The 15,781-nt window shown below is 42.8% G+C and overlaps 1 protein-coding gene across 1 annotated transcript; it reads right to left on the bottom strand.

The window, feature by feature from the left end:
- Window positions 1-1,464: 1,464 nt before the first annotated feature.
- PIRT (phosphoinositide interacting regulator of transient receptor potential channels) lies at window positions 1,465-13,927 on the bottom strand. Its single transcript, XM_072403306.1, has 2 exons — window positions 13,583-13,927; window positions 1,465-3,408 (listed from the first exon to the last, which is right to left on the bottom strand). The coding sequence occupies exons 1-2, from the start codon at window positions 13,739-13,741 to the stop codon at window positions 2,965-2,967; spliced, it is 603 nt and encodes a 200-aa protein (XP_072259407.1). The 5' UTR covers window positions 13,742-13,927; the 3' UTR covers window positions 1,465-2,964.
- Window positions 13,928-15,781: the final 1,854 nt, after the last annotated feature.

Genomic DNA, 15,781 nt, shown 5'->3' with positions numbered 1-15,781 from the left:
CGGTGAACAGCTGCCGGATCCCACATTTGGGAATGAAATGTTGACTCTACAATAGCTGTACAAACAAGGCAGCCGTGTCCTCTCCGGTCATCCGGTATCTGTTTTTTTTAGTTATTGCATTTCCAGAGAATTTCATTGGTGGGATCTCTACAATGGAGTTCTCAGCTTTACTCACACCTGCTGCAAAGTTCCACTCCTGGTGATGGATATAATGCCCTAAGGGAAATGTCCTACCAATTATATTTTGTTATAATGAAATAAATTCCCTACTGGGGCAACATTTTGGGTTTGTTGGACCATACTGCGCACAAATCAAAGTCTGCAGAGAAAAAACAAGTGGTTAGAATTACCCTAAACTACAAAGAATCTTGTGAGTCCTCTTAGAAGCCCCTTTCCACAATGTTTCTTTAGCTCTTTATTGAGCTGTGATAGCCATGGCCCAACCATGAGCAATGCTGGGAACTCAAAGATTCTTAAAAATGGTCAGGGTTTGGGGGTGAGGAATTAGATCTCTCTGAGGAGATTCACCTTCTGTATATTTTGAATTGTCCAGAACAAGAACTGAGAAGGGTGGAGGTTAAAGTTTGATCCCATGGTTGCGTTGGCTCTAACTTTCACCCATTCACAATTTCAGCTATGTTTTTGTGGAAAGTCAAGTGGCCAAAGACAAAGTGGTTGACAAAGTTACCAGCTGACAATGTTCCCATTAGCTGGTGGTTGCCATGACATAACCCACCCCTGACAGCAATTGGCCAGTGGAAATACTTCCCACAATATACCCTAATAACTGACCCCCAACTGATGGTAATTTAGTGGTTGGCAATATTGGTTTGACTTCAATAGGTTGGACTCGAACGGGCTGAAGCCTGGACCTAAAAGAACCCAAGCACGTTAACCTATATCCAGAGCTTAAAGGAAATCAACCAATAGGAACATGTTTTTCTGAGGCTTTGAGGCTAATCTTACGTTTTTGGAGTAATGTATTCCCAATTCCCTATGCTGTTATTGGCCACTAAGGATCCCCCAGGCAGCCTTAAAGTTGGGGAAGTTTAAGGTCTTAGTGGAAATATGAAACCAATATCGGGAGGGCACAGAAGAGGCATCTCATGGTGCCTGATGTTATGGCCACAGGAGTTGTAGCAGATACAGATCTTTCAACTTATTTGCTATTCTTGCTGATTTCAGCGCCTCATCTCAGTGCCTTCATCTAAGCAGTTACAAATCACTGGAGTGCCATGGTCATCTACAGCTGCTTTGACTAACCCAAGGAGCTACCAAAGGCCACCATCTTCAATTCTATAAATTTCGTTAAAATAGAGTAGTATGATTCTGTACCTGCTACAAATCCCCAGCATGACACGGGTCTTGGTCCGACAGCCCACCATGGAACAATACAGCTATGAGTATAAACCGGGATGATCACAGAGCATCGTCCTACCAGAAACAAACAATGGGACACGGATGTACAGTATAAGTAGTCACACTACATGTTTATTACTCAGCTTTGTGTGTTAGGTGGAGGTCTCCTTTCATAACACGTCAGACGATGTGACAACACTTGCACAATCTGATCTTATTGTTTCAGTTGCAGTACTGACTCAGCTTCCTGATACTTTTTTGAAAAATATTCTGAGCATTCTTCATTCTGACATCCTATAGATGACTTTAATTTCCCCTGACCTTCTGGCCCTTCCCACCTTTTCCATATTCTTCTCATTGGCACAGGTGCCCCTACACTCTACTGAACATTTGCACCATCCTAATGTGACTGGAACCCACCAATCATGCACAGTGCAATCTCCTCCTGCCACCTTATTGGCCAGTAGAACCTCCTAATCATAATAACCCAACAATACGATGTGCCATTTTAGCAGGAGGTTTTGGAAAGGCTGGAGTAAGGTGGGTATTTGGTGGATTGGGCTCCTGAGGGTTGAGAAAGCTCTTTTCTGCCATCCTGAACCCTTTATTGGGGCAAACAAAAAATATCAGCCCCTCATTATTTATTGTTTTTAAAAGGAAGAAAAAAACTAAAGCAACCCTACACACAACAATAAACACAAAAAAGGACTAAAATACAAAGAATAAAAATAAAATAAATTACCAAACGTAAAACCCAGCCTATAAAATAAATGCTCTGGTATGTGAAAGGTTCTGGGTATTGGCCCAGATTGGTATCTAAGAGGCACCCAAAACACAAATAAATTTTCCTGAAAAAAACACGCTTTTGAATATTCACAATTGCCATAAATTACATTTCTTCCACTGCAGAACAGCAGTACAAAATAAAGAAGATAGCAATTAGATGATAAAAGTTTTGATAGTAAAAAATAATACTTATATTATACAGGTATATCATCTCTCTTAGCAGATATAATATCAATTTCTTTGCAAATTGTGTGCATAAAATAATTTTAAATATAACTTGTCATGCAAGTTTCCAGGTCCATCTGTCAATGTCTACATAGAGATTGACAACGGGCCACGCCCAGCTATAGGTCCACATCCTTGGATGGAGTTCTATATGGTATAAAAGAAAGGCAAAACTCCTGAAGATAAGATGACGAGCTGGGGCAAGGGGTAAAAAGGGGGTTGGTCACCTTCTTTATGATCCTGGTAGTTCAAGAATAAGGGATTATGGGAAACAGTTGAACTTGTAGGATAGTCAAATGGCTACAAAGCACCAGCTCCATGCCTCCAGGATGGGGATTATGCTAAACCATGCATTCCTTTGTGAGATATTTGCAGCACCTTGGAAGGCCTTTTATCCTTTATAGTGAATGTCGTCTCTTGCTATGGTGGCCTGGCATTGACCATTTTACAGCTCTTCCTTGTGTCTCATTATAGACCATTGACCTTCTTGGTAATATTATTATAGTGAGGGACCAAAGACTCAATATTCCCACCAAGCAAATAGTGTTGAAATATTTTATGATGGTAACCCCTGCGACCCGATCTTCCAAAAACTCAGAAGTGAAAGAAAAACTGACGTGAATTATTGAAAAGCCGCGAAGCTGACCTTTGTTTCCTTTTCTTCTTGATGATAGGCACCCAAACCAAGCCAACAATTAAAACCATCAGTCCGATGGAGAGAGCCACAGGTCCAAAGTTCCTGGAGACCGGAGCATCTGTATACACAAAGTACATTGTGGTCATTATGATCCCCAAAAGGAACACCGATCCCCCAATGGACATGATAATGATTGGTTTTTGGTATGTGTCCCAGGCACTTTTGTGTACATTGGTCCACAAAGATTCGCTTCTTGAAGAACTGTACAAGGTGCTCTCAGTCCTGCTGGTGACCAGGTCCTTTGATTCAGAAGAAGACCTCTCTCCGATGCTGTACTCACTGAGGGCGATGTGTTCTGGTGACTTCTCCATGGTGTTATTCTGCAAGTCAGCAACTAATATCTGAAAAACACAAAAAGGGCAGAATGATATTCATTTTATGTTTTTTTTTTTGGGAAGAGTATCTTAAACTTTAAGTGATTTACTACAATGGGGCTGCAGATGACAAATAAAACCAGAAGTAGATGATTTTGATAAGTGTCAGGCTTGGGCAGAAGGGGCCTCTAGGGGGCGCTACAGCTTGCACAGAAATGTTGTGAGCCCTGAGATGGGCCAAGGCGCAGAGTAGTAACCAGGTCCTCTCCAGAGCCTCTAGTGGTGAAGATGTTGAACTGCTGGTTACCTCCAGGTTGCAGTCCTTGGGCACACCAGGGTGGGCAGCATGATGCACGGTACCAAATCACAAAGCAGAAGAATTGTCAAGGAAGGCCAGGGTCGAGGCAGGCAGCAAACAAGAGAGGTCAGGTCACATGCCAGGGGTCAAATAGCAGGAATCCAGGAAAAAGACACCAGTGACATGGGGAGCCACCGCAGACACATGAGGATGTAAGAGGCACTGGAAGCAACAGGAGGCACAGATGACAGATGGGAATACCCACAGACACAAAGGAACATTGGAAGAGTAAAATGGAACAGGCAGGGAAATACCAGACTGTGCAATAGGGGTAACACAGGAGCTGGACAGGGAAAGCATTAAATTAACCAACAGGTGTAGAGGATATTTCCTGATTGGCCAGTGGGATGTGTGAAACTGATAAAACTTGGGAGTGCAGGCACGCCCAGGGTCAGTAGTGCCCGCATCAGCAGGAGAGAGGTGCCTGCACTTCAGTGAAGAAGAGGTAAGTGTGACAGTGAGATGGTCAAACCATCCTATTAGGCTTGTACGTTTTTAGGGTGTATAGACTCCTCCTTTTTCAAAGTTTGTGGTCACACAGAGCAAATGTTCTGGACTATTCTCCATCTTTTTGTAAATCACAACTTCTTTCTAAACATCTAGTTTTACCTAAGGTCCCTCATCAGGTACATGATAGCCATGTACAATCATCTGCCATTTTGGCTTTCATATTTCCCCTAAAAATGCTGCTCTCCTCAACATCAAAAAAGAAAAACCAAACTACCCTTGGAACCAACTCCCAATCAGACCAATATAAAAGAACCAATCAGGAAGGATTTTTTTCCCCGGTTGGAGTGAATTGTACCAGGGGTTTTTTCCTTCCTTTGAATCAGCTATGTCTATAGGGTCTTATATCTGGGATATTTTGTGTTTTCCTAGTGGGTGACTTTGTCTTTTTTAACTTAACTGATTAACTGTTTCAGTTGAAATCTGACAATCAAATCTCGGTCAGTGGAAATGGTGGCCAGCTCCAAAGATTTGTATAATGGAAGGAAAATATTCTACTTTTGGAGTGAGCATCCAAAAGTAAACAAATCCTTCTCTTTAAAAAATAGGAAAGCATGCTTTTGCTTCATGTACCCAGGAGCCCAGATATAGAAGATAACTATGGTGCAACTAGGGGTACACATAGGTTAGAAGGGCCATATTTGCTGCCACCCATTATCCTTAGTGTGATTCGTTCATGTCCACTTGTGGAAAATATAAAGAAGTGTTGAGAGGAAATACTTTGTTCCGGTACGTAAGTGCATTTCACAAGCCAGCAGCCAATGTTCTAAGGGACCTAAGAGATCAGATGAAGCATTTGCCGAGAGATGAAAGAGACGAATATCTGGAATGTGACTAATGGGTCATCACCCAGCCTTAGTGATTAACCCGGTGTCCCCGATTATTTAATGACTCATACGTTTACAGTCAGACTTCAGACGAAGTTTAGCCTCGCATGCTGGACATGGGATTAACTGACTTTTGTGTGCTGCCAAGATAACAAGAACTCGGAGACAATGTATAATTGCACGATTTGGCATTTTGGAATCGCAAAACAATAGCATTATGATTGTTGCCAGATCAGTCTTTACTGTAAACCTGCTTAGAGATTGGCTCCCTGACAATTAACGATTAAAGTGCATGGAAACCTTTATCTATTCTCAGCTCCATGCCTCACTATATACCATTTGCTTAACAGAATCATATTATGGGAATCAGTTGCAAGGTTTCTTGCTTGGAGATCCTGCCAGTGATTGCTTTTGCAGGCTGACAACGCTACGCCATTACATCACAACCAGCATCAGTGTTGTCAGCCTGTCCTGTACCCCTTACTGGTATTTGGCTGTCTAATGAAATGGAAGAAATTAGCTACTTATCAGGTCTATTAGATATAATTTGGTATGGCAGAATGAGTCCGGGGATAGGTAACAAAACAATGAAAGGTCAGAGGGATAAAATATTTCAGGAGAGACTGCAGGGACTTTATATCAGTGTTGAGGAAAAAGGGAAAGAAGGGAATAATTGTTACCTCCAAAAACATTGTGTGAACAGGGTTCAGGAAGGCAGAATTCTCCATATTAATGTACTGTATATTCAAGAACACAGGGATATGACCTCAGCACGATGGCTTAGTGCTTAGCACTCCGGCCTTTGCAGTGCTGGGTCCCAGTTTCAAGCGCTGGGTTCCCAGGACTCTGCATGGAGTTTGCAGGTTCTCCCCATGTCTGTGTGGGTCAGGGTACTCTGGTTTCCTCCCACATTCTAAAAACATGCTGTTACGATAAATGGTTTCCCCTCAAAATTGACTTTAGACCAGGGGTGGGCAAACTTTTTCAGTCAGGGGCCACATAATAAAATTTGAAAGAGGGGCTGGGCCAATAGGAGCGTGGGCGCGGATATGCCATCATGGCGCCACTAAACGTGACATCATGATGGCATAACCCCGCCCACTCTCCCATGGCAGATCTGAGCCTGTGATTGGAGAGTGGGTGGGTTATGTGTAGTGACAGGCGGCCCACTCGCCCATCGCAAGCTCGAAGCCTGTGATGGGGGAGTGGGCGGGTTGTGTGCAGGGACACAGCCCGCCCACCTCCACGAGCCAGAACGTGTTCCGCGGCTCTGGCCGGTGTGCCCCCTCCCAGCTGGGTCTTCTCCTTACCCTGCTCGGGTGACACCGGCAAGAGCTGCTTAACAACCAAAGGGCCAGAGAAACCACCGTATTGGGCCACATACGGACGGCGGGCCATAGTTTGCCCATGCCTGTTTTAGACTGTGGTAATGACATATGACTATGGTAGGGACATTAGATTGTGAGCTGCTCTGAGGGACAGGAGGAAAGTTCAGAATTTCTGCAGAGCCACTGTAGCATTTGGGGTAGTACACATTGATAGATTTTAACTTGCAATCCCATTTCTGTTCCTATAAAATGAGGAAATCTGGAGTGAATAAAAAGAGAATTCAGCAACTGACTGTCAATAACAGAACAATTCAAATCATGTGTACAATGCCTTAGTGTGAGAAGCTTTGTTGCAAAGCATCATCATCGTCTTTTACTATCACTGAGTTTTATTACGTTGGATTATTTGCAAATGCAACATATATTGCAGCAAGCATTGCATTGCTTCCTGCTGCCATTGGGGCTTTTGTTGATTTTATTATGATAACTTCATTGACTTCATTGTTTTTGTGACCTGTTCAGCCAAACTGCATTAGAACCCAACGGGGGAAAATTCTGACAATTCTAGATTCTATATCGGTTTAAAAAACCCTGGAAGGTTGGGAATCCATGCCGTGCTTTCAGTTAAGTCATGAATAATCCAGACGCACATTGCTGGAAACCAATAAAAGCTGGAATGCGAGGTTGGGTTTTATATTTGCAGTGTAGGTATTTATTTATTGCAGCTTTGACCCGATGGGTTGTAAGAGGGGACATGGAGGTCAGTGTGAGCAGCTGTATATATAAGTGGGGAGGATTAGGTATGGATGGGTCCGTGTCACCGTTGGCCTGAAGAACAGAAGGTCAGTGTGAAGCTTCAGCTGCCTCTGAGAATGGGTGGTGGATGGGTGCAATGGTGGGACAAGGCTTGTCCTTGCTGCAGCCTATTCTGGGTTGGACAGTCACCCTCCCCACAATAGGGATTGGTATAGAAACACATTGCGGGTGTTGATTCTCCATTGGCTGATGTTTGGACTTCTGGGGTGTTGCTGTGGCTTTTCAGAAGAAGGAAACTCCAAGTGAACCTGTTGCTGTAAATACCCCACTGTTGGGAAGTTTAGAGTGAAGCTGGCAATATGTGGGTTTTGTCCCCCAATTCAACAAGCAGATAGTTGACCCTGGATGATACCTGCATATTGTATTTCTATAGTGAAAACACCAAGTAATAATTCTCTTTCTCTCATATCAGAATATCAGGATATAGATTTTCGCTTTCAAGTTGGAACTGATTGGCAGCAGTTGGGCAACTTGTAATAAACCTTTCTGCAACATGAGGCTGCTAGAGGCTCATATGATTTGCTTTTGCGATAACCAGTGGAGATGATTTGGAGAATGTTAAAAGTCCAAGAGATAAGACAATGAACTGATTGCCTATATTTCCTGGAACATCCACCCTCTCCTCGGTGATAATGGCGTCTCCCTGGGGTGAGGAGATCAGCCTTTTAAGTGGCTAATGCGCGATCATTCTCTAAATTATTTACAAGCTTCACAATGCTAACAACTTCAACACATCCAAATGATCTCATCTGTGTTTGGTGTAGAGAGGAATTGTCTGATGGAGACAGGTGTGCTAGGGATGGTCGGACAGAGAGGTGCATTGTGGGTATTGTGTGACGTGGAGGATAAGCTTGGCGTTAAAATGTTGCTGCAGCTTTGGGCTTGATTGGTTTGCTTTCCTGGACTGAGCTCTGCCTGGGAGGAATAAAGGAATAGGAGCATATAAATAACAAGAAACTAGCCAATCCTAGATTGTAAGCTCTTTGGGGTAGGCTCCTCTCCTCCTGTGTCACTGTCTGTATTCGTCTGTCATTTGCAACCCCTATAATGTACAGCGCTGCGTAACATGTTGGCGCTATATAAATCGTGTTTATTATTATTAATAATAATAACAATCGGGGAGCAGTTTCTGGTCACATGGTGGTCCGAGCTGCTGGGATGGGGGTCTGTGTTACATTGTAGCAGAATTATCACAAAGCTAGTTCAGGTTTTACTGCACTTTAAGGTAAATTTGTTGTTTAAGTTTTTTGGCCCTTTACTGCAGTAGGCAGATTGATTGCAGAAGGAAATTTATCCTGCAATATTTTGAATGTGACCTGCACAGAATAATATTTACAGACAAATGCTGGGTGTTCTGTACATAGTCAAATCTCACAGCTCTGTACACTGGGGTGAGCGGTAAAGAAACGCCGCCATTGTGCTCAGAATGAGGGGGCTCAATGGAGTATTAGCATAGCAATTACTAAGCTTCTTCAGGCACTCACCAAGTGTCATTAGGTACTACCTAAGCTTTTTAGGGCACTTACTAACTTCCTTGGGCACTCACCAACTTAAGGCACTTACCAACATTCATTGAGGCATTCACCAAGTGTCAGAAGGCACTTACCAAGCTTCATCAGGCACTCAATTAGGCTAATTAAACTTTATCAGGTACAATGGATCATTAGGCACTTACCAAGCTGCACCAGGCACTCCCCAAAATCATTAAGCACTTAAGCTTCTTTAGGGACTCATCAAGCTGCATCAGGGGCTCACCAAGAATCATTTGGGCATTTACCAAAAATCTAGAAAACTGATAAATTTTGCAGATTGATTCCAAATCCTCCCAAATCTTCTTGCCTGATGCTTCCCATCTCTCTTCCCAATTTTTCACTTTAAGATCATCACAAAGGACAAGAGGCACTCCTTGTGTCTGGAGGAAAAGAAGTTTAAGCTCCGGATAAGGAAGGGATTCTTTACTGTAAAGTCTGTGAAAATGTGGAATGGGCTCCCTCAGGAAGTAGTTTCAGCAAGTTCTATAGATTGCTTTAAGAAAAATCTGGATGATTTCTAGAAGCACAGAATATAACTGGGGATTAAGGCTTTAAAGGGAACTTTTTCCCCTGTTGCAGCAAATTGTACCCGGGGGGTTTTGCCTTCCTCTGGACCAATTATGTCCATAGGGTTTTATATCTGGGATATGTTTATTTCCCTAGTGGTTGAACTTGATGGACTTATGTCTTTTATAAACATAACTGACTATGTAACTATGTCTGTTTAATGTAAGTAGCATTAAATAAACTGCTTCCTTGCCCTAATCCTACACCTGCTTCAGTTTAACCAAACTGGTCCAGAAATTCTGAATGTTTTGGATTTGAAAACTACTGAAGTCAATGAAGAAAATATCCTTGTGGTTTGTTCTGTTCTCTGGTGAGTAACTACAGCAGCCAAATGCACCAAAATGGCATGAAAAGACCACCAAATATCTGTGGGGGGGGGGGGGGAGTCATTGGAGAACAACATGATATGTAATCAGTACAATGAGCCCCAGGGACAGCAGAAATCAATGAAGATGATGATAACAATGACAGCTCTGCACACTGATAATACAGTCCTATAAATTTGATATATCTTGCAGGTACAATAACACGGAGCTCCCCGTCTCCACGGCAGGTGAAATCAGCAATTCTGGGTCTCCTGAAATGGGGCAGAATCATAAATATTCAGAACCAAACCAAATGACCAATATTCTGGTTGACTCTAAAGCCAAATCCAACCAGCAACATTCATCCTAAGGGTTAATAAGCAGCAAGCTTTGCCACCTTAGACATGGACAAGAGCTGGTTTGGGAGGTGCCCAGCTGGCATGAGGCTGCAGTCCCAGAGGCTGCGCCAGTCTTTCCTACAACCATCAAACAGACTCATTTCCTCCAGTGAAAGAAAGCAATTACTGGGATGTGAGAAATGCAGAGGGTGAATCCAGATAGACGTCCGGCACCGAGGATCCTCTGATAACCCCAAACAACTTTCCTCCCGCCTTGGTGGGGGGGCTTTATTGGCGCAGAGGAACAAAAGTGCTCGCTAATTAGTTTTATACAGGGAAATGTTATGGAGACGCAGAGGACCTCTGTGAGCTGACTTGTATGAGAGAGTTTAGGAGCCAGACCATAAAATCAGCCATTTACAGACTCCGGCCCTTTTATGGAGAGCTGGACGGGGATTATTGTCAGTTTTCTGGCTGACCCATGTGAGTTATATTCCTGTAAAGATCAATCCTTCCATGCAAACAATCCTCACTCTAAATACCCCCAATTATCTTTTCATGCAAACTGCACCTAAGTAACCCGGCAAATGAAATGGAAAGTTTCTGATGGCAAAATCAATTCAACCAAGAAAGCTCCGGTCATCCCTAAGCACCTTCTGTGCACAATCAATTATAGTCACCAGAAATGGCCCTTCATGTGACAGCTTTGTGAGCAATTGCTGTACAGTTCCATGGAGAAAGAGGGGGGATGAGTGGGGTGGCAAGAGGTGGCCCCTCTGCGATGACTACAATAGTGGTTTAGTGATCGGGTACAGCGGATTGAATGCCGTCATAGGACGCCATGTCTGATATTAGATTTCCATCTGATCATAAATAAAGATCTGTACAGAGTTCAGCTGCAAATCTCAGGCTGCAGGAAGTTTGGGAGTGGCTGAGTTCATCAATGAAGATCATTCTGTAATTGTTCAGTCAGTTTGTGTTGTATTTTTGTTCTATATAAAAGGTAACAAATCACAAACTACAGTATCTGCAGATGTTTCCAAAATGTATGTGCATGTTAAACCTCAACTCCAGGCATAAGGGCAAAGATGGAGGTGAAATGCACCTAAACCAGCTGAGTGTAGTTTGTTACAGCCAAATGGAAATATTATTACAGAACCACCCCAGATAATTGTGATTAACCATGACCTGGGGAAATGAGAACAAACATGAACTTTTATAGCTTCTCCATGCAATCTCATGCTACATAGAGGTCGGTGACCTCCCTTTTGTCTGCTTCTTATCAGCGAACATAGTTTGGTCACCAACCCACCCCCAAACTATGATTGGACCATGAAGGAGAAGCAGCGCACAAATAGGGGAATAACTCTGCTAACCCCTTCTGTATGTTACAATTCTTGGAATATTAGATCTCTGATAGAGACATTTAATTCTTGCTGCAACAAACAGCAGTTTATTTAAGGGACCCAAAATGTTTAATTGTCATTGGATGTTTATGCAGCATGGCTGCGTTACAGCGATCATTTAGGGACCTTTAAATGTCCAGAAAAAAAGTTTTTGGTATTGTAAAGCAACACAGAGAATTTATCTAAAATGTATTGTGTTTATATTTGCTGTGTATCAGTCCCGGTAGAGCTGAGAAAATGATAAATGTTGGATTGGTTTTGCTTCTCCCCAAACTTTTTATAAATCTGTGAACCTCTCGGATTTGGGGTTGATGACAATCTGATCCAAGCTCTGTATATTCTGTATCACCGAGCACATATGATGAAATTGGTTTGTGGGGATCCTGAGAATGGATGAGACGATGGGGCAGAAAAACAGCCGCTTCCTCTACAAAATCCGACCAGGGACCCCGAGATGAGGGAGCGGGGGCCAAGCTAAAGGTGGTCAGGGAGCAGCAAAAACAGCGATGGAGCAGCTTTGGTTTGATTTCTGGGAATCGGAAATGCCAAATATAATTCTGTAATTTAGATTTGGCTCAGAACGTTCAAAATGAAAGTTGTCATCCGAATTACTCATCGGCTCAATTTCCCCAATTAATAATTATTTCCTTGCTTTTTAACATTAACGGATACAATGAAAAATAAAATAAATTGGGATAACAAAAAACTAATAAATGTGAATTCTTCTATTGGTGTTGCAGCTGAGAATATTTTTCTATAAATGGAGATCCCCAATTTACTGACAATATTTACTAACCGATGATGGAACAAAAGAAGGAATGTGAACTCCACCTGGAATGCTGATATTTTCTATGAGGGGCGGATGGAGGGGATCTGTGTGTGGGGGATTATCACAAGTTGGGGAAATCTTATATATAAAAGTGTGAATATCTCTCACATGATACAATTCCTTTATAATTATCTCATCATTATTACAATGCAGAGCTCGGCCATCTTCATGACGTATTGCTGTACACGCAGTGATAAAAGTTGTATTTGTAAAACTGAAATGTTCTCTTCTATAGATAACTCCTATTTTTTATTTTTTATTAATATTGCTTTGTTATAATTTAATATTTTCCAATAAATGCTGAATTCTAAAATAAAGGGTTCCTGAGGTTGGGGATTCGAAGCTGCAGTGAAGGGGATTTAGGAAAGGGATTGAGACTGATCACCTGACACAATGAAAAAATATTCACATTGAATTTCCAATGTGAATATTTAATGTTAAGATAACAAAACAAAAGATCTATTTTTGCTTGCTTGTGATTGGATAATTGAAGGGATCATAGCCGCTTCACCTCATGTTCCATCTATCATTGGCCCTGCTAAGTCTTTAGTAAACAACCGCGAAGTATCAATATACTAAAAAAGTGAATCCCCACTACCACATTGACAAGTTAGGGTGAACAGTGAGTGAAATCAGAAAATGTTACACACAGGAAGCGTTCAGATTTTACAGATGGCAATAGTCTACATATCACCAATATATTCCATAGCGCTGTACACTCCAAGAAAAGCCAAGAAAGATGTACAACTATGTGCAAATAATAGCACAATGAGACAGATGGTAAGGGGGGCCCTGGGTTTAAGAGCTTGCACTCTAAGGAAAACCTAAACGGAGAGATGTTAGAGACAAAGTAGGCAATGAAAGCTTAAAGAGCCGGGACTCTAGAGTAAGGAGACTGATAGGACTGGCTCAGTGTTCTCTGTACAGCACTGCGGTATATGTCAGAGCTATATAAATGTATAATAATAGTGTGTGACTGTGGGGGGACATTAGAGTGTCAGCTCCTCTGTACAGAGACTGATGGGACTGGCTCAGTGTTCTCTGTACAGCACTATGGTATATATCAGAGCTATGTAAATGTATAATAATAGTGTGTGAAGATGGGGGGACATTAGAGTGTCAGCTCCTCTGTACAGAGACTGATGGGACTGGCTTAGTGTTCTCTGTACAGCACTGCGGTATATGTCAGCTCTATAAAATTGGTTGGTGATTGGTTGTCTCTATCTCCTCTTTTATAAATGAATGTTGGTAATCCATATTAATATAACAATGGTGGAGTATAGACACCTCTGTGGGCAGAATAATGTGAACGTTCCGTACAACCTTGCGGAATATGTCGGTGCCATAAATGTACAATATAAAAGTTTTGCTGTCGGTGTTGTACTCACGTCGTCGCCCGGGCAGCTCCCATCGTATCGCAGCAGCAGAAGTTTGGTGACCAGGGACCAGTGGAGTGCGCAGGTTGGGGGATCTCCTCCCTGCTCGCTGTAGATGCGGCTGTCGCAGCTGTACTGCCCGTCCTCTCCTGTCTGCGCTCTTGCTAGCATAATGGGCTGTTAATGCGTTAACCCCTTCCTTGCCCTGACTGCGCTCTATGCAAATCGATGTATTCCCAGCTGTCGCATTAGGAGAGAGCCATCCCTGCTCAGTGCAGCTCCGGGAAGGCGGCAATCCGGGCGGATTCCGTGCAAAGTTTGGAGCGTCCGGTCGGCAGTTCAGGCTGAAATCCAGAACTCCTGAAAGATGTATTTTTAGGAGGGAGGAGAGATGGCAATCCCTCAGGAGGAGCTTAGCACCATTCTTCAATCACTCATTAGACCAGGTGAACAAACACCGAGCAGAAATGGAGGGGGGGGGGAAATCCTTACAATTAGCATCCTTCAGACTTGTCGTGTAATTGGACTCCAGTCATTCTGTGCACACCAGCTGAAATCTGAAATGAGGCTAACAGTGGGCAGCTGCTAAAATAAAAAAATAAAAAAAGCAGTTTTAAGCTCTGACAGTTTCATATTTCAGGAGATGCTGCAGTTTGATATTTTGTGTCTTTTAGCAGTTGTTTTCTGCCTGTTATTATTTAAGTTGGGGGGGGGGGGACAGGTATGTCAGAAGGCGGGGCCAGGAAATAATTGCAGGCTCAGGTAAGGAAATATTTGCAGGCTGAGAAAATTGTGTTTAGGGGAGGCAGCACAGATTGTACGTGTGCAGCGGTGCCGGTTGTATTCTTCGTCGGTAATACTCATCCCTTGGGACCGGCTCGCTGTTTAGGCCTCCTCACCGCTCCGTGTTTACTCAGCTGCCACTTTTGTCACCGATCCCCCTTGCAGCAACTGCCAGGAACTGTCACCCAATGAGGTGGCTCCGTGCCCTGCCTGATATACAAAGGGCCCCTATTTAATGTACAGCGCTGCGTAATATGTTGGCGGTATATAAATCCTGTTTAAATATAATAATAATAATATTAATCCAAAACCAAACTGTCCTATATTCTATATCCCTAGATATGACAGCCGCATTTGTTTTCTTTTATCAGCAACATTGTCAGCAAGTACAGAAAATACCTGTTGTCCTTGTGACTTCCTGTGAGCCTATAAGAAAACAGAAGGAGACATATTTGTGAAAACTACAAATCCCATCAATCCACTATGTGAAAATAAATCTTCAAATACAAAAAGTTCAGTTTTTTAGCTATTATTATGACAGGTTCTCTTTATAGCAGGCAAGGTAGGTTGCTGTACTTACCTTCACCGAGCTCCCCTCACTGCTGCCATATAAAATCTGACTTATGTAGGCTGTGCATGCTCCTCCCCCTGCCTCTATCTCATCTCCTCATGGGCGGGGCAGGGGATGTGATAGTACAGAATGGTAAATGGGGTATAAAGAGAACCTGTTACTGCACCTACAATTTGTAGAACGAATATATAAAAATTTATCACACCAATCATAATATAAATTAGTCATTTGAGTCAGAAGGGGTAGGTAGGGTTGCAGATCATTTATAAAAAGACTTTGTGGGGTAATTTTTTGAAGCTAGCATGTGCTGAGGGTATTTAGGAAATAATAAAGGGGAACAAAAATGAGACAATTTGCTGACTTTAACTCCTAAATGACTGGAGCTCATTTGTAATCCCAGCCATGTCACCTCCAGTTGGCAGCTGTTATGGAGGTCACATGTTCAGGTGCCCCAATGATTGGGTTCTGCTTGTTAGGGGAAGCTGAGTAGGATGTCAGAGAACTAGGTACTTGCACAGGTGCGCATTCCAAACCTCATTTGAAAAATGAATTCATGTTCTTGCAGTGAATAAGAATGTTAGTCAGATTGCACATGCCTGGGGTTAAATCACTCGCCTGCATGTCAGATTATAACCTATGCCTCAATACTGACACAATGCCGCCTGCCTATGGGAGGGAAGGATAAAAAAAATAGGGCCCTGGGCAATTATAAAATGGGGGCCCCAAATGCACAGTGGAGAAAGTGAGTTGGGGCCCTGGGGAAGGTGAATTGGTCACTTTGCTCACCATAAAAACAGCCCTGTCTGTGGTGGTCTGGATTCACTGTACATACACCAGGATATTCATTCCTGCAAACT

The sequence above is a fragment of the Pyxicephalus adspersus genome, chromosome 3, assembly GCF_032062135.1.
Source record: "Pyxicephalus adspersus chromosome 3, UCB_Pads_2.0, whole genome shotgun sequence".
NCBI classification, from domain to species: domain Eukaryota; kingdom Metazoa; phylum Chordata; class Amphibia; order Anura; family Pyxicephalidae; genus Pyxicephalus; species Pyxicephalus adspersus.
This window is presented reverse-complemented; position numbering and strand designations above follow the sequence as displayed.

Bases quoted from the DNA above. Each gene is read 5' to 3' on its own strand.
- PIRT (XM_072403306.1), bottom strand. From the start codon at position 13,741: ATGCTAGCAAGAGCGCAGACAGGAGAGGACGGGCAGTACAGCTGCGAC. The intron at 3,409-13,582 runs GTGAGTACAACA...TGTGTTTTTCAG, and splicing joins GGAGCTGCCCGGGCGACGAC to ATATTAGTTGCTGACTTGCA.